General features: G+C 37.1%; 1 protein-coding gene across 1 annotated transcript in view; it reads right to left on the reverse strand.

Annotated features, from left to right (window-relative positions):
- Positions 1-4,694: 4,694 nt before the first annotated feature.
- GK (glycerol kinase) overlaps positions 4,695-19,808 on the reverse strand; it is a 34,211-nt gene continuing 19,097 nt past the window's right edge. The window contains exons 13-20 of the mRNA XM_075718157.1: positions 18,621-18,699; positions 16,688-16,784; positions 14,922-15,006; positions 11,377-11,497; positions 9,430-9,573; positions 8,360-8,440; positions 6,716-6,802; positions 4,695-4,738 (exon numbers count right to left, since the gene is read on the reverse strand). Of these exons, the coding sequence (XP_075574272.1) occupies positions 4,695-4,738; positions 6,716-6,802; positions 8,360-8,440; positions 9,430-9,573; positions 11,377-11,497; positions 14,922-15,006; positions 16,688-16,784; positions 18,621-18,699 (738 nt within the window). The remainder of the gene's footprint in view (positions 4,739-6,715; positions 6,803-8,359; positions 8,441-9,429; positions 9,574-11,376; positions 11,498-14,921; positions 15,007-16,687; positions 16,785-18,620; positions 18,700-19,808) is intronic.

A 19,808-nucleotide genomic window follows, 5' to 3' on the forward strand; every position in this document is an offset into this window, starting at 1 on the left:
ATCTCCAGGACTGATGAGTACTATTGCTGTAAATGCCAGTCAATTATAATAATTACACACCCCCCCCCCCCCACTGGGCTGGTGTTACAGCTCTTAATGGGACAGCATTCCAATAGCTACAGATCTAGGATTCTTTAGATGGAAAGATTATGGCTTGGATGCCGATACGGATATTGAAAAGCTTGTTTGTATAGAGTTCCAATAATAGAATAGATATTGTATTAGCTTTCATTGAACAAAAATTCTTTATACATATAAATTTCTCATACTAATTACATTAATGAAGTTCTCATCTCATAATATTCCAGCTCGATGAATCATGAAATTTGAGTATGCTCTTCTGCAACGCAGCTAAGGGCAAGGCTGTAATTTTGCCACGTGAAAGGAAGACTCCAGAGTCTCACGAGCAGAGGGAGAAGTCTGGTGTTGATAATAACATGGTACCTAAGGGTTCTGTGCTGATATTTAAATGCCTATTTTGTTTTTCTTTGGGGGGGGGGGGTCATTTCTGACTTACACAACTGGTTTTGATATAGGGGACTAAAGAGTTTGTAAAGATGATGGATGAAGGCTATATCCTTGGTATAATTACGCAGCACTAGACGTGTAGAATACAACTGTGAGCCACGCAGAGACAGAACAAACAAACGTTCCATGCACGTACCCTCCGCATATACACATACCCCCCCCACCCCCCACCCCCCCACCCCCCCCCCCGTGCTTCTTTCTTGAAATAACAAACACCTTACGCTCCTGGCTAGTGCCCCCAGCAATGTTTTCTGTTCCATGAGTATTTCTTCCCCCAGCTCATAATGGCTTTTCAATCTGTAGCAATTACCAGACTCTGGTATAAGAGCAAAAACGGTCTGGCCTGTTGGCCCCACCAAGCAGTGTTGGTCGAGACCTTCGGATCAAACCTGTATTACGACCGTGTTCCTTTTCGTCATTCTACTCGTGTGTTCCTGCTTTTTCCTGAATATGGAGGGACTTGAGGAAATGTAATTTCTAATCCAGTCCTTGCAACCGAATGTATCACTCAAAAGCAGAATGCAGTACTGCATGTATCTGAGCCGTACATCTGAGCAAGTTAAAGCACGTGCCTGTGATCCTTAAAGAGGGTGCTCTGTTGTTTAACACACATCAACGTATACTAGTGCCTCATGAGAAAAACATTAAGGAAAACGTGTCTGAAAGATAATGTGCAAGAATAAACTGACAGCTTACATCAATTTATTTATGGTATTTTAATACCAAGTTAATGCATTTCTCAAGTAAGAATTTATAAATCTGGTAATGTATAGAAAAAAATAAATCACAGCTTCACAAAAAAGCTAATTTTCAACAGTTTGTCGTTCCCCCCCCCCCCCCCCCAATACGCAGTTTACAATATATTTCAACTATGTTGGTAGAAAGTTAACAGTGGTGTGAAATTCTTAAAAAATATACATCATCACAAAAAAAATACACATACATCACCGGCAAAGGCAACACTTCAACATTAATCGTCCCAGGTTCAGTACTTCAGTGGTTTTGGCAAGAAGTCATACTCAGAAGCCCAGCGTTTGAGGTGTGTGCTGCCCTTGCCCTGTGTACTCCAAAGGCTGCTGTTGCTCCTCATCCTTGGGGCAAGGTGGGATCAGCAACAGCTCTGAGTAAAGGTAAGGATTATAAAGATTTTTCTGTGGGTTCATGTTCATTTTTCACTCCTTCACCTCTCCAATACAAAATGGAAAACGCAGAAATTTCAATTGTCACACCTCATATTTGAGTACTTATAGGAGATATGGGATTTGAATGATGCTGTTATATTTTCACCTCCGCACAAAAATCCCCTCTGTTGAATTTATACATGCAACCACAGGACGAAAAATGTTCCTTCTCTAACTTGTTAATTAAAAATCATATTTTCAAAAGTCATTGCACTTGACAATAAAAAGGCAATTAATATGCATTTGATATTAAATATATTGAACAGACCTGAACTTCTGTGCAATCATTGCTTCAGACACATACATAGATAACGTCTTTTTAAAAACTAAGCCACTAATCATAGTTTAACAAAGAAAAGCAAACTTTGTAAAAGACTATTTTTTTAAAGACAAGAAACTTTAAGAACAAACGCGCACAAAAAAAACGCTCCCTTTAACTCCTAGTGCATTTAAACACATCTTTGAAATTCTCCATGCTGTTCCCACGTTTAACCTTGCTGTCATTCTATGCTGATCTAACGACACTATACAAGAACGCATTTTCTCTGACCTAACCAATAAGGCTGGCATTTGTCATGCTGTTGGTACAAACAGGAAAGCTGAAGCTAAGATTATTGCCTCACTCCTTTACATGTGGAGGACAAAAAGTTTCAAAATGGATGCAACTCGGGTGTCACGCGAGTTGCCTGTGAATTCCAGTGGCCTGTTTCAGGTGCCAAGTGCCCACTCTTCCAAGCCAGGGTTTTGGGTTGTCTCAGCCTATTTTGCAACAACTTGCTGTTAAAACTACAGACAAGGAAACGGAAAGGGAGATTTTGGTCCCTGAGATATACTGAATGAGATCAAGAACTAAAGCACTGATATTTAATTTGGAGCGGACCCTCTTTAAGGAAAACTAAGTTAGCTTCAGCATTCAAAAGTTTAACAAACAGTCACAAAAATATCCTTAAGCAGGACGACAGAATATATGCAGTACTGATCAAGAAAAGTGCATTGTACAGAGTAGTTGTAAGAGTTACCACTTGCTGAGGACCAAGAAGCTGTCCTGTCAATAGCACGCCTTTCCAAACTAACACAAAAACACAAGAACATGAAACATGGCCTTAACCAAAACACCTATTTACTCCTATCTCTTTAAAGGTACAGCTACAGGGCTTAGGGTCTTAAATAGTTGTAAGGGGCAAACTGACTACATATGCCAGAAGCCAAACCAAACTTTTTCACTTTGTAATTGATCATTTCAACAGTGCTCTGTGGACCATATCAGCAACCTCTTCATTGCCAAGCCGGTGGCGATGTGTGCTACTGATAATACATTTGGAGCTACCGTTTAGAAGGTTTGTACTGTTGAAGGTGTTTCAGACCAGTGGCCACTACAAATAAAACATCTTTGGCAACGACAGACATACAAAAGGTAATTCACAGCAGCTGGAAGAATTGTAACACGTTTACAAAGTTCTATAGTGCATCATTAACTTTCTGCAGTGTGTTATATAAAGTACCAAAACCCTGAAAAGGATAGCTAAACATCTGACATTACCTCAGACGTTGCAGGGCCAACCTTCTCAAACAAAGCTAGGGCTTGTGAAATTTTAGAGGATGATGTGAGATAGTCCACGCAAAGGCCTCCAGTGCAGTTGGAGTTGATAGGGAAGGGAGCAGAGTAATGAAGGGCTGAGGACTTAAGTTTCAGTGTACCACTGGGAGGTTTCTCAGGGACCGGCAACAGATGGATTCATGAATGGATTTAGTCACAAAAGTAGTATAATCACATTGGTGGTGGAATCTCTTCAGACAACAAAACAAAACCAAACAAAAAAAATCAGCTGTGTCCAGGGAGTCCACTAAGTAGTCTCATTTACCAGTACCTTAAATGAGAAAGAACATGCATTAGTAACACAGGATTTACTCTAAAATGTTAATAACACAGCTGAGCTACAAGAGGAATTCAGTATAACCATCCTTTGTTTTTAATTATTGCAATGATAAATTAGACGTATCTTGTGACACCAGATAAGCCAGCACTTAAGTATGTGGGATGCGCCCACAGTAGGAGAGAAGAGACCACACTATTAAGATGGGTAAATTTTTAACAAGTAGAATTGAAGGAAGGTACTCCTAGCTTATTTTTTTCTGAATATGAGCTCAGCTTTCAGGAATTTGTGAAATATTATTGCAACTAACTTGCAGAACTGCATAGTGATCCCTATATATAAATTAGTATGCAATTTGGCAGTAACTATCACAACACAAGAAACTAAAAAGAAAAATCAGAATCTTAAAAAAAAAACCCAAAGGGTATTTAAGCAGGAAGAATATAGTATTACTATCAGCACTGACACCTTATTCTGTGAGAATAACGTCAAAGAACTTTTATACCCCAGATGTCATGTAAGATCCTGTATATAGCCAATCTCCATGTATACCTCACTTGAGAGGTGCCAATTTAAGCATGCAAAGGCTTTTGTTTACATTTGAGTCTAATAAAATATAGTATCACTTTCAGTTAACTCCCACCCCCCAAAAAAGTACAGCTACAGAGTATGTTGAAATCCCTCAGCTGCCCACTTCCAAAACTAGTGTGAAAAACTTAACAGCATCTTAGCATAAGGACTCCAGTCGCTACACACAACTTGCTTTAATAGTGAAGTAAAACAAAATATTGGCCCTCTCCCCTGGGAGAGAAGAAGGATGAAGATCATAAAGTAAGGTACAAGTAATTCACCTGATTTTGATGAAATTATGAAATAATGAAATACAGTATTGTTCTTCATATTCTGTCATCAGGTGCTGCATGAAAAGGCAGTTAGTTTAGCAGTTCTGTAAATGGGTTTTGCCACGTTAGTGCTCTCTACTCTGCCACAGCAGATTTTTCCTTCAATTTCAGTAGTTGTAAAATCATGGCCCTGCTCTACAGAGACACATTCAACAACAGCACTGTTGCCATGCAAGACTTACTGCTGTTTCAGTACATGAAGGATGAATTCAATCCTCAGTAGATTCAGTCCTCAAACCTACTATACTGATGACTGCGTTGGAGTTCCAGTGTTTCATTAAAAGATAAAATGTAAGAAATTAATTAATGGAGTTCCTGCACTGAATTAGAAGGAAAGTCTGGTCAGCTAGTTCCGGCTTTTAAAAACAAAAGGCTCTTTACCAGAGTAAATGTCTAAGGCGGAAGCAGCCCTGCTCCAATCAGCAACACAAATTCTATATATCATGTTCTACCCTAACACACAGGTGAGCAAAACTACAACCTGTACATATCATCACTGTTGCTATTTCTTTTTAGACATCATCATTTTTAAAACAAGAGCTGGAAATTTCTTGAAACTTCCCCTGTCCCCAAGCTTACCATGTAAATAATATACCAATATATTGGTATATAAAGTAACTATATTGAACTATATTGGTATATATAGTAACTCTCTCTCTCTCAATAGTTACTGTTATTTGAAAACAAGGGCAAAAATCGGTTCTGAAGGCCAGAGGGAGTTGAAATATGCTTTCTCCTTGTGGGTCAGCAAGGCACTGACAAGCTTAGGGAAGGGGCCGGGGGGGAAATAAAATCTTTTTTATGAGTTTCAACAGTGCAAGTTTAGATATTTATATGCAGGTTACTTATTAGTTGTTTTTAAAAAGCAATAAACCCAGATTTTAAGTTGCTTATCTGCCCACTTAACGTTGATCTTCATATTATTTTGGGTATCCTCCATGTGGTGAAGAACCTGATCTAGAATTAATAGTGAATTTGCTTAGTTCAGCTTGTTAAAAATTTACCCACTTATTCACAGCTGGTTTTATTTAATTCTTCATAATCAAGATTGTTCTCATTCATGGGTACATTCCAGAGTTAGCAAATCAATGTCAATCCATTTGTTCAGTTTGATTTTTGCCTAGCATTTCTTTAGTTTTATTTTAGTTCTTCTAAAAGCTCAGGCAGTCTCTTCCATGCAAGGAAAATTACAACTGAATAGTTAATTCAGGCTGAATGAGTAGAAACAAAATACAAACACATCATCACAGCGGCATGCTAGAGTCCTCAATTATCTGTTTAATTAACACCCCCCACCCACCCCATCAAAACCAAAACAAAGAAAGAAAACTAAACAACCCTCCCCCCTCCCCCGAAAAAAAAAGCTTTTTAAGCAGCAACAATGGCTATACTGTAAAATATTTTCTTTGGAATGAAACTGTTAAACACAATAACAAAGAACAAACGACATCGCCATATAAACTTCTTTTTCTTACCATAAGAATATCCTAAAGAAATGTCTTAATTCTGGCATAAGTAACTAACACTGTCATCCATATTAAGAACTTTATTTTAAATAAAACATATATTAATAGGTTGAAGATGCATCTTCATTGCATATGCACACAGTCCCTTTCCCCAGTTTTGCAGATAGGCCTTTTAGGGTCTCTTCTCTTTACACAAAATAAATTCACTTATCCATCAAGAGCAAAGTACAAAAAGAACATTCTATAGATTTAGTAGATGAAGATTTCTAACCACACTGTAGTTCCAAAGGGACCAGAAGGATGAAAGGGGTGCATGAAGCCTTTCCGGGAGAGAATAAAAGTCTTCACTTTATTTAAACAAGATCCTCAAAATAATTTTAAACATTATGAGAAGAAATACAGGATAATACAATGCACACTGTAATGCAGGCAATGCAAAACTCTGCTAGGCTGCTCCAACCTATATCCCTTTTATAAAGTGTGTACAGTCTGCATAGCTAGACAAAGGGAGGGGAGAGTTCAAGGTTTCATGTGCATCTAACAACTATGAATTTCATGGCACATGAGGATGAATTCAAGATGGCATTCACTTGGTTTCTTTAGGTACCATATGCCTAATTCACACCCTCAAACACTCGTGTGCATGAACAACAAAAAGCATCAGTCATTTTTGCTAAAAATAAACAGATGGAATACAAAAAAAACCCAACACTTAAACTAGCATAGATAGCTTTTAAAGTGATCTAGTTCGAATAATAACTGACCTGAGACGTACTTTGCTCCGATTAACATTATCATGCTACTCATAATAAAAAAACCCAAAGGCAGACTACAGAAGATACTAGTGTCACCTGATGTCATCCAGGGGAGGGTGTTTCCAGTCAAGCAAATCAAAAGAGAAATATATATATAAATTGCAATGTATGTGTTAAAAAATCATATGAACAGCAAAACGTAACAAATGTAGTGACATTTGCAGAAAAAATAAAAAAGATTATGCACAACCCCCACAATAATTCAAAACAGGCTCTCAGTATAAGAGTTCAAATCCAAATTCCACTGTTAGCACCATCTAGGTTGAGCCCATTTCTAGTATTCTTCAATCTTAAGTACTCCTAGCAGGCAGAACACAAAGTTTCAAAGCAAGAACCAAGGAAAATAACATTTCCCCCCGCAGTGTTTAAACCAGATAATCACTGAGGGTAAGTTTTGATAAACATATCCCTTTTCACATGAGCTGAAGAACAAGATCTAGCTTTACTTTCTGCAAGGCAGAATTTTCTATCATTTAAAAGGAAATAAAGATACATAAATAAGATACACATCAAGCACTTGGGATTTTAGGATGCTTAACAGAGAGTTTAGATGTAAGGCTACTAAATCATAACGGACAATACTGAAGTGAATCTTGTTACTCAGGCTAAGTTACCTATTTCCCTTCCAAATAGCCTTGACAGGATTGTTTGTGTAACCATGGTGTTAAATAAAATACTTAAAACAACATAGAGGATGATAAAAGGAAAATTTTAGCTTTAGCTTTCAAGAATAAAGTAAGAGACTTCATGCAGCTTGAGGGCTGCAACTGTGGATTGTGGGGTGAGTTTACATTTTGAGGATTCTTTACTTTTCCTTCAACCAGTTTCCAACAAAAGGGAAATGAAATGAAGATAAAGCCTATAAATGATGATGGATAAGGATGATTCAGGACTAAAAACTTATCTTGAAACTGCTGAAATATAAATCCAAACTATAGATCATAGAAGACTGCAGGTTTTATTTAATTCAAACCTGACAGATGAAAAAGCCCTCTACTTCAAAAGAAAGATCTGGTTCAGTCCCTCAAAAGTGTTTGTATATTCTCTGTGTGTGAACAATAGGTCTATGCAATTCTTCACTTTATGATAACTTCTTGCTCTTAGCCCTTGTGGGTAAAACAGATTTTGATGTGGCTATCAATCCCTCCTTCAGATACAGTGAAAAATAAAGGCAAGATACAGCAAGAAAAATCACAGGATGAAACTTTTCTCCTTTGCAACATGAGGTTATAGTATAAGAAAGTTTACAAAATCCCTGCACTGTCTTAGAATTGTGCTGTATCTCTTCTTCTAGGTAAGGTTTTTTTTTTTCTTTTGTAAACTAATGCTATTCTGCAAAACCTGCAGTTAATCTTGATTTCACGTCCTCTGTTTTTAGAGCCCTACAAGATATTGCTTGTGCCCTCCTTTCACAAGGAAGACCTATCTCTCTGTTTTCCTGCTTTGTTTCCACGGTGGTTTTAAGTAATAATTTTTAAATCATGGGAACAGTCCAGAGATGGTATGAACAGAAAAGGTCTCCAAACTCAAGATTAACTACCTAGGCTAACTGGCTAATTAATAATACTTGACCTGCATTAATTTCTGGTTTACCATTTGAAGGAGCTTCAGATGTCTCCCAGCCCATAGATTTCACCACAGCTTTCTTCCATCTGGCATAGCGAAGTTCACTTTCTGAAATTGAGAAATCAGCAAACAGAAAAGCCTCTCAATGCATATGAATACAACTACAATTATTTAAGAAGCAATGACTACAATATTAGCTTTCCACTCTTTTGCACAATATAGTTTGTCTGCACAGAACACGTATTATCAAATGCTGTTTTGAATGAAAAAAAAAAACCCCAACCCAAAACAAAACAACCCAAACCCACACAGTTATGCACAGTAAGGAAAAATAAGCCTTAGAAACAATTTTCTGCATGTTCACCAATAAGAATTACAAGTAGGACAAAATGAAGCAATTGTTATTCATGTAGAAGCCCTTCAGTGTTGAAAATACTGTCATGAAGTAGGGGTTACAGCAGTAATTATAATCAAAATAGTAAGACAAAATTCTGTACCAAAAATTAAGAAATAATTGAAAAGGCAAAAATGCATTTGTCTTGCACATAGATTAACTATGTCAAGTATTTGCTTTCCATCTCTAGAAGCACTTAAGAACCAATGAAAAAGGTAGTGAAAAAAATATTATTAATGTAGGCTTTTTAAAGCCAAAAGAAAAGTCTCCCCAAACCAGTCAGCCTGTCCTTTCTACATCTGTGAAAACTCACACATGCACAGGAGCTTTAGGAGACATCTTTCTCACTAAAAACCTTTCAAGATTTCTTTGATTCTACTTGCTATAAATCAAAAGCTACTAACTGCAATGCCCATTGCCAAGCTTCTTTCTAAAAGAAGAAAGAAAAAAATGCCAACACATTCCCCTGTGGACTTAATGTTGTTTTAACCATTTACCAATCTTACTAGTCAATAAATGGACAAATCAGCAAGTGAAATGCACTTTTCTGTAAGCCAAACAAACTGATCTTCAACATTTGTGAGGATATTCATAAATAGCTCGTTTTATATCAGTATGTTAGACTGCAACAAAGAAAAAACCCCATCTGTTGGACATAAAATATTAAGCTTGCAACTTCTTAGATAATATGAAAGGATTTTACCCTCCGGGTTGATCTGTGGTTCAAATCGTTCACATGTCACTGCTGTCAGATCTCCAGGATTCAGACTCCAAATTCCAACTCCTTCGGCAGCTCCTGCTGCCATAGCAGCTCCTAGAGCTGTTGTTTCAGGCATTGATGGCTTTACTGAAGTAAATCACAGAGAAGGCCATGATGATTTTTAATGAAAGTCACCTTGATGACATCAGAACTAAAGATTTACATATGTATCTAGAATGATATATATTTTCTACAACTGCTATATGCTTCCTTTAAATTTACCAACTGCAAACCTCATGTTATTGCCATTCATATGGTTATGAGGCTAACTTCACCTATAAGTCGCCCAAGTCTTTGAAACATGAATCATGCAATTGCCCATTTTCATATCATGCGCAGGGCTGTTGACCTCAACCATCAGTTTCCTTAGAGTACTCCTGCTTATAATACACTATTTTTTTTGTCTTCTTCCTCCCTCCCTCCTCAAAGCAGTGATCACTGGCTAAGTTATGAGTCTTGTTCCCATGCTCTAGATATTGTGTTATTAAAAGCATTTATATTTAGAAAGGCATCTTAAAAGAGGCTATACACCTGTACTTACTAGCTTGTTTGCCTCCCACAGACGCTATAGAAGGCCATCCAACCACCAAGATGTCAATGGTAAATCTGTTCCAAAAACTCTAGAGCTGCCTGCTTCTCTGCTTCAGGCAGAGGACCCTTTAAAATCTGATTTCATTGATCATATCCTTTCATCCGCTAACTATGCATCCTTTCATCTGCTAACTACGCATCTGCACTGATAGTATAAGCCTTAGGTATTATGTATTATTAAAGGCAAACCATAATATGTCTAGAGTTAAAAACTTTACACTGAAGTGTCTCACATTTATGCATGAGACAACATCATGTTTTTCTAAATTATTTTCTAGAAGCTGCATATTAGGCAAGATTATTACATTTATGCAGCAAATTATTAGCTGTCAGTATAGCTGAAGATGTGTAATATCCTGCTGTTACTCAGTGACACACCGCATCCATAAGAATGCTAATGTATAGCTTACAATACTTGGCAACTTGGGATCTGCTACAGGTGTTATAACATGTCTTCAGAAAGATGCACCCTTTTCACTGACTCTGAAATGCTCCAGGTTTCAAGTGAGGTCTTTAAAGAGCTTTAGTGTATTGAAACACATCCTTCAAAAGCTAAAAAAAGCCTTTTTATTATTCTAGGGGACTTCTATGAAAGAAGTGTTACATGATCATTTCTAAAATGGCTGCATTGCTGTTGGATCAGAATAATGGTATTGTAAACTTTCATTCGCCTCAGAGAGGAACAACCCCATTTGGGTTTGTATTTCATGTTACGCACGCCAAGAAAACTGGTTGCAAGATTCCCACTTTTGTTGTAACCTCTATTCCCTTCTTTGTTGCTGCTGTGGGAGGAAACACAATGGAGAATGTGTTTTGTGGGTCGACTTTTACATTTTAAAGGAAATCAAAGGTTTGCGCAGGCAAAGGGAACAGAAAAAAGGGTATTTGCTATTTGCTGAAACTCGAGAGCCATACATGAGCATTGGAGGTGCAAAGTTCTGATCTATGTCTGAGCAAGATTCTCAGGGCCAACATGTTGCAGGAGAGGGTTAATTTCACTGATTTAAAAATTGCTAGATGTTTAGAAATTGATATGACAACTTTAAAGTTCAATACCATCATAGTGCTGTAATATTTCAACATAAGAAATAAGTCAGTGATTCTCTATGAAAGTGAATCTCAAAACTGGATGCAAAATCTAAAGTTTTTCTGAAAAAAACCCCCAGCATTCTCAAGCAGTAGCAAAAGACCAGCAACAACAACAACAAAGCAAGCCATCCAATTTGCCTTCACTAGCCATTACAAACCAATGTTGTTTTCAGCTTTAAAAAGAGAATAGGAGTTGTAATTTCACCTTACCTACTGGAATACAGAGAATGTCTGATTGGAGTTGCATGAGGACTTTGTTATTGGTCATTCCTCCGTCTACTTGTAACTGATTTAATGGTATCCCACAGTCCTTGTTCATGGCATCTAAAATCTTAAGTAAGAGTAATGTATGTTATGATTTAATTGCAGAGAAATCGATGATACCATCTGAGTGTAAAATACTGATAATTCAGCATTTGCTGAAGAGTGTTAAGCAGATAATTCCCCTCTCCTATATATATCAAGAGGAAAAAACAGAGGTAGTGACAATACAGTTTTGTTTAATATACAGCAAATGCATTCTATTTATTACAGAAATCCTAGTGTAGGAAATGTTTCTCCTGTGATGCTCTATGCCTAGCCTATGCATTGCTTATATGGTCTGAGAAGAAGGATTTTGAAGAAAAGCTGATGACAACCACAACATTTATCAAAGCTAACAAAGGAAGAAGTAATACTAAATGGAGTCCTTTAGCTGATTACAGTTTGTCTAGATACTTTCTCTAATTTGATGCATTAAAGAATTGAAAAATTAAAACTTTTGAACTGGCAATCTGGAATACACTTCAATAGGAACTGCTGAATGTGGAACTATTTTGAAAGAGCAGCCTCTTGAAATATTTTCAATTAGTTGTTGAAAATTGAGAATTTTACATTACATGAAATAGACTGCAAAAACAAACTTGTTAGTGTAATTTTTTGTAAAATCATGTTTCCTTCTTTTGGGCACAGTGGATAGCTGAAAACAAATGAAAAGTGTTAAAGTGTTTGCAAGGGATAATTAACTAAGAGTGGAGTATTTAATTCACTGATACCTACCAATATGCTTTTTAGAGGGTTTCCTAAAAATGTAAGATTTGCCTCAAACCTTAGCTACTGGCAACACCACAGCACCTATTAAATGCAGAAGCATGGGTTTTCTAGGGTTTTATAAAAGCAGTCAATTAAATATCTCATTTACATTCTTTAAGGTTAGTGCATAATTTTTGTTGACAAAGTTAAGCATTAACTAGTGCAGAATTATTTTCTCTTTGTAATTTTTCAGTTTATTTGAATAAAAAAGAGGTGTGCTTTTTCTAGCTTTAAATGACAAGGCAACATAGACCGCAAAAAAGACCAAAAATACAACACATTCTGCACTGTCCTGTAGTTCACAAAGTACCCAGTTATGCAATCCTTACTGGGAAAAGTCAAAATGTTTTATAAAAAAGAAAAAAAAATTGTAGGTTTGTAAGGTAGTAAAAACTATAGGGAGATGAGCTGTCCAGTAGATTCTGCCTGTTCCCAGAAAGGAAGTCAGCAAGGTCCCTTAGCAGAAAATCTTTAAAGGAACTAAAAGAACTGCCACAGGATAAATCATGGTTAAAAACTAGAAGGTAAGAGCAAAAGGTGAGTTTTCATGGTGGCAGCATCTGTCCATGGGCCTGCACTGTTCAGTACATTAGAAATAACCTGGAAAAGAGGATTCATAGCACAGCAGCAAAGTTTGCTGGCAGTAGTAAGCTAGTACTGCTCCCCACCACTTATCTCCTTCACATGCATCATTTTACATTTGTCTATGCTGATTTCACCTGCCTTTGCCTTTTTTACCATTCGGAACTTCAGCAGTGCCTCATAATCTCAGCTTTACATACACATACTGTTGGAGGCTCTGGCTTTGTTTAGCACTGTGCAAAGAGCATGTTGGATCATACTATGCACTCAGTAGAGAGTAAAAAAGTAAAAAGAATGCTAGAAATCAGGAAGGGATGAAGGAACAAACCAAATCATGATCATGCTGCTGCCAGTATTATACCGGTATTATACCAAGGTTGGATGAAGAGTAAAGTATCCAAGTATGTAAGTTTTGGCTAACGACAGCATTGTACAACTCTTAGAACTGAAAAATTGCTTATTTTTCCATAATGCCTTCTGGAAGAAAAAAACGTAACAAATGTTGTTTGTCTGCACAAGGAAGGAGCTTTTTGGATAACAAGGAACAGAGACTTAGAAGGATTGGATGGCACAGTAAAACAAGCAAAAACTCCAATGAACATGAAATTTGAGGGTTTTCCTGAAGGATACAAAAGAATTCCATTTTAACTGGAATTAAAACGAAAGAACTTTGTTTCTGACAAGACAGAGCTAACAATGTATCTTTGAAAAATGTACATATATTTTATCTGTGTCACTAGGACTTAATCTGTCAATTTAAGCGTGTCCAGAGACCTAATCAGGCACTCCTGTCATTGTGATAAAAGCACATTGACTGAAGCATGAGGAAGTATTAGACCTGTTCAAACAGTTAACTTCACCCTCACTCAGCCTGAGAGCTTTGTTCCCCTCCCTCCTACTCCCAGCCAAATGCCCTGTCTCTTGTTCTGACATTTGCTACACTCCTCTGCGAGGCAGCTGAGGTCATTAATCCAGCAGAAAAATAGCCTAGCAAAAAGAGGGATAATTTTCTGCTGGAAAGTTCATCGGGCTGTCACATGAGAGGGAATGGATGGGAGGAGGCACAAGGAAAGAGAGGAGCAGTCAAAACTAGACTATCAGTTCAGTTCCCTGCAACTTTACTCTGATTTCTAGTATGAGAATTAGAAATATATGCTACTTCCAAGCTCCTTCACAACTTTCTGAGGACTCAGAGGCTGTTAGCATAGCTTCAAAGGCAGACACCTGGGTGAAATTTCTAACTGTCTTTTTCCACATGAGTACTTCTTACCTTATTCTATCTCACTACAGAAACAGCAAGCTGTTTTCCTCCTCTCACAAGGTTTTAGCTGGCTGTTATTTTAAAACTCAATATATTTAAGTAACATCAGTTTAAAAACATGCAATCAAATTAAGGTTTGACTGTTGCCCTTTGGGATCTAGGATTGCATTTTCTCCTGTATTTGTATGGAACACAGGAAGCGTAAATTGATAGCAGATGGTGATATAAAGATTCTAATGTTCAGAACATACTGATATCAACCCCTTTGATTTGGGTGAAGGATTCATTTCTTCTGTGAGAATTTAGGTTTGCTGTTGCAGAATGCCAGTTAAGGCAATACAAGATGTAATGGTCCAGAAGTGAATCCAGATTTCCCTTGGTATGTTTGCTGCTGTCTTTCTTTAACTCCTTTTTGTTCTTGTGTACTGAAAGCCACATAAGCCATCTCTGTCACAGCACACAATATAAAATGTAGTCTCCTATGTTGTGGAACTAATGCAACTGGCAACTAATGCAACTATGGCACTGGTCTTGTCATTTTCGCGTTTCTATGTTCTGCCTCTCAAAATATTCACACAATACGTTCACCTTATTTTAAGTGCTGATAAAAAGTAGGATTGCCAGCCCAAAATAATGTACCACCCAAACAGACCATTGTAGCTAAGTCCACAGGAACAATTTTTCAACATTAGCATCACTTAAAGAGAAGAACAGCATCCAAGTACAATATAAAGCATGATTAATGTTCATTAAATCTTTTCAATCCTCTCTCTTCCTGAAGAGCTATAGTCCCTGTTATCATACTAATTTACAATGAATTTAGGACCCATTTTGCCTTTACCTCTCGTGTTTGAAAGCAGACCGCTTCTAATGCAGCAAAGGCGATGTGGTTTTTATTTGTAAACTGAGTAAGGCCACAGATAATACTGTTGTAGAGAAAAAAAAAGCCAAACAGTTAGGACATACTTCTTTACCAGACATACACTGTTACTTCAGACATAAGCCTTCTAATTCAAAGCTCATCCAGTTACATTGTATGAGGACTGCTTTTTAATATTAAAAGCTTGTTTCTCTTCAGTCTAAACTCTCTCCTCCCTGTTTTCCTGACGAACATGCTTTCAGTGTCCAATCGATACAATTGCCATAAATTAAAATTTTATTGCCAATCTGCATGCAAATAGGTGTATATTCACCTCCCCCCCTCCCCAAATTCTAGTCTTCCTTTAAGAAAAGGAAATGAATGATCGAGGCTGATTTTTCTTCAAAAAATAGTATCACCTACCACTAAAATCTTAATAAATTTTCTAGTGCTTTCAGTTCTTAAAGAAAAGCCTAGCTGGGTCAGTGCTGTGCTCTAAATGCTTAAAATTGTTTTCAGATCTATTCTGATCATTAGTTGCTTTTGCGCTTTCAAAGAGATTTTTGGATATGAAAATAATGCTGCATCTAACCATGAGTAAGCTGAATTCTGTCAATGTATTCTGAACTGCAGAGCAAATAACCATCCTTTTATACTGTTTCAACACCTGAGGAATCATAGCATACTACACAGAAATGCTGCTATGTTTGGTGCTGGATACATGAAAGTTCAAAGATACTAAAGGACATCTTTAGTTGTTGCCATTCCAAAGATCCTCTTTTAACACTTAAAAAGTTAAGCACTGTGATCTGAAAAACTGTAAAAACATCTAACTCTAAGATTTTTTTTTCCTTATGTCCAAAAAGCATCTAAATTCTAAAGATGCAACTACTTGAAACCTAGAACTAGATATTCTTTAAGATTTCTTTTTTTCACTTTAGGAAAAGTTATTTTATATTTAAATTTGTTACACTTCTATGACTCCCATGGCATATTGTGATTCCAGCAACAGTGGGAAGCTCACAGTAGTAGAAAAGACAAATGGAAGGTTATTATTTGAACTAGTAGTTCTAACTAGTACCAGCTAGTTAAGTCTTAACAACCAGGAAAGGGACTGTAAGGAGAGGAGAAAAGAGCGTTCAATAGATTGGAAAGCAAGCTGGACATAAGGGGAAGGAGAGGGAGGAAAACTGGGGAGGAATTAAGTAGCCCATTAAGTAGCTCATTTGAGATAGTGAAGGCAGCAGCCATGGGAAACTGAGCTCAGAAAAACTAATCAGCACTAAATTCTTCACTTTCTACTTCTGCTGCCTGACAGCTCACAGGTATCCAGACCGCCTCTTTCTCTTTAGTGAGACGAAAATCCTTTCAGAACCAGAAATGTGTGAAGAAAAAAAGCTGGTCTTGTTAGTGGCAAGAATGATAGAACTATCTTGCACTTGTCCTCTGAAATGTACAACCCACCCCAAATGTTTTCCCTGCTCCCCACCTCCTTTTTTTTGAGGGGGGACGGAGAGGAGGGTGAGTAGTTGAGCTAGCTAACCCTGTTCTCCCAGTAGCAGATGCTGTTTTGAACAGATTAAATACAAAAGAGAAGCACAGTAGTTGCTTGAAGATACCACAGAGAATGATGTATTCAGACATCAAAGGAACAAAAAGAACAATTTCACATACCTGGAAAGACTAGCGATAGTGTTTGTAAAATCATTAAACCTCCCTGCAAATGCAGTATTTAGTCAGATCCTTACCCCCTTGCACTGGGTTCCCAGTATGGTGCATACAGTCCTGAAAATGCTGGCACAAAGTAGCAGCCATAAGAAGTCCCCACTTCTGCGGCCAGTTTTTCTAATGCACACACACAAACAGTCTTCACTTAGCTTTTCACAACTGTACCAACACTTAAATATGACACTTAAAGGTGTTATTATTTAAATAATAAACAAAATAAAACTAACTAACTAAATGAAACTAACTCTGGCATTCTGCTCCTCATTAACTAGTTGTTCATTTGCAACAATGTGAATGGAATGGGGCATCGGGTGTTGTGGGAAATGTAAAATGCAAAATGAAAAATCAAAACCAAAACCCAAAATCCTGTATTCAATATTCTGATCTAGATTCTGTGAGGTTTTCAAAGGATATCCTGTGGTTAAAGAATGCAGCCTTCAAAGCAGTCCAAAAGGTTATGCTTTACTTGCATTTAAGTCAAGGCAAGCAAGTGAAACTGGACGAAGACTAAAGGGAGTTAAGAACTAAATTCTCATTAATTTCAAATGGACTTTAGAGTTCTAAATTATCAGCTTACATACACAATCACAAGGCCAGCTACAAGGAAATCCGAGGTTTCTTAATATCTGAGTAATAACTTTGGATATCTGAACTCCCCAATATTAAAATATTTGTAATTTTAAAAATTATACTAAAACATCTAGAACTGTCAAGGAAGTAATGCTAATGTGCAGCTCCTTCCTATAACAAGAATGGAAAGTATTTTTTTATCTGCTTTTGTAAATTTCTTCTGTTTGCATAGTAATAGAGAAAAGAGGTAGGAAAACTTACTCAGAAGTTCTTTTTAAAATGGTATTTTCATACAGACTCCACTTAAAAAAAGGCAGAAGAAGGAAGCAAGGACACGTTCCAGGAAACAGGAGGAGATGAAGTCTCACATGACTTTAACAACACTGACAAGATTAAAAGTTCTTGAAACTCAAACCTTCCAAAGGTCTAGTCAAACTTTTGAAGCCAACAGGTCCTGTAGTGTTTCAACAGCTGGCTAATTCATGTGTTAGTAGTTTATATTCTTCTGTATGATCTACGAAGCTTTCTTACAGAAAAACAGACTGACGTTTTAAGTTTTTGCTTAGTCTTTGAAGTTTTACATAACATTTTAATTATAATTTTTTCCACCTTTGAATAACATATCAAATTATTAAAAATATGTAATGAATTGCTTTTTAATCCTAATCTCATTAAATTAATCACTTTCAAACTGTGACATTTGCACGCTTCTGACATTTTCTCCTTTTTCAAAGTTTGATATAGTCCTAGTTTCTGTAACGTCACACACCAGTTTGTTTCAGTTCAGCTCAAGCAGAAAACATCAGCTACCCAAATGCTGATGGATTACTATATTCTTAGCCAAAATGGATTACCATCTTCCATGATTCCTTTAAGAGGCAGTTTTGCAAACTGAGGTCCCTAACTCAATGGATATGAACAATTCTACACAAATTGTTGCATATGTAGGGCATCAGGTTCTCGTGTTTATGACAGGAATGAATATGTAGGTTTAGGATCAAATACGCTCTAGGTTCTGTAATAGAGACTTAAATACTCTTGGCTCTGGAAAATTCAATACTGTATGAAACAAGGAAATACACTATAAGTATAGTATCTTCCTGAATATCTGCTTGCTAGGGAAACTACTAAAAAGTACAGACTGCAATAGAATAGAGTTGACAAAGGGTTTCAAAGACCATATTGATAACCTGTATGAAATACACATACCAATGAACGGTGATTTCATGGATGCAAACCAAATTGTTCAAAGGCAGCAAAATATATGCATCTTCCAGCTTTTCTTTACTTGAATATTTTGAACTTTCATTCAACATTAGAGACATCAACACATTGGAAAAGAAACCTTAAAAAGCTGAAAAGCTCCAAATTGTGAACACTCACCAACTTCCTGTGAAGTCTTAACGATACCTAGATTGTCCCTCAGCCAGCGAACAACAGCACCAGCTATTGCAACAGATCCCTGAAGGAAACAAAATCACTACACCATTAGGAGACAACAACTGGTAGCTTTGTGTTCCTTTTCACAAGACTGAATAGAAGGGGTAGCTGCGGCCTCCAATTGCAGGCTGACAGTCACAGCTTAAAGCACTCCCAAGAATGCTCTCAAACAAACCACAAGTTTCTTGCCATGTAAAAATGGCAGCATGTTACACAGGCTCCATGTAGAAAAGGTGCATATTGCACGATTTTTTCCATGGAGGGGAGTTACCATGACATTTCCTAAGCAGTTTACTTGTCTCTCTAATTTAGTCATGAGGTCCAGTAGCCTCAGCCTTCTTTTTCTGACAAATTACAATTTTTATGCTTTGATTTAAAAAACCCAAGACTGATTATGAATAAATACAAATGCCCAGACAGACAGAAAATTTAGACAATTGCATTTGCCAGCAAAATTCCTCTAGCCATTGCTAGAAGGTGCAGGGGGTTTTCTAACCAGCTAGCTATTACAGTTACAAGATATGGGTTTGATTAGAAGAAAAGGCTGAATCCACATTTCTTGCCTCTCTGGAAAGTGTCTCAACCAACAGATTGTAGATGATTCTAGCATGGATACAGGAGAAAGAATACTTAATGTCTTCTATTGATGCCATTTCTTCAGACAATATCATTAAAGACTTGGAGATGAGGAAGAAGAAATGTATACATGCATGTGTTTCAGCATGTGGAAATACAAATCACTCTCAAGACAGTTCCTGTTCTTGCTTTAAGAACGTGGGTTAAAAATAAAACAAACATCTTGCACACCTCCACAAAATGAAAACCCCAAAGTTTGCTGGAACATGGCAAATGCCAAATCAACTTTCCTTAGGGAAGGAAAAGGAAGTTAATACAGCCTCCCACATCCTAGTAAAGTACTGTAAGCTACAAACTATTCTCCCAGTGAAGAAAAACCTGTGTGTTGTCTTTGGCTGTTTCACATGGAAAACACAGGCTCTCTACAGAAGCTCAATGGCAGCAGAGAATTCAGTATGCACGTTTTGAGAATAACTATTAGATTAAGCCCACTAAGCAACACAGATGGAATAATAATCATTCTGTTGGACCCTACGAAGCTTTGGTGACAAATAG

This window comes from Pelecanus crispus, chromosome 1, assembly GCF_030463565.1.
Source record: "Pelecanus crispus isolate bPelCri1 chromosome 1, bPelCri1.pri, whole genome shotgun sequence".
Lineage (NCBI taxonomy): Eukaryota > Metazoa > Chordata > Aves > Pelecaniformes > Pelecanidae > Pelecanus > Pelecanus crispus.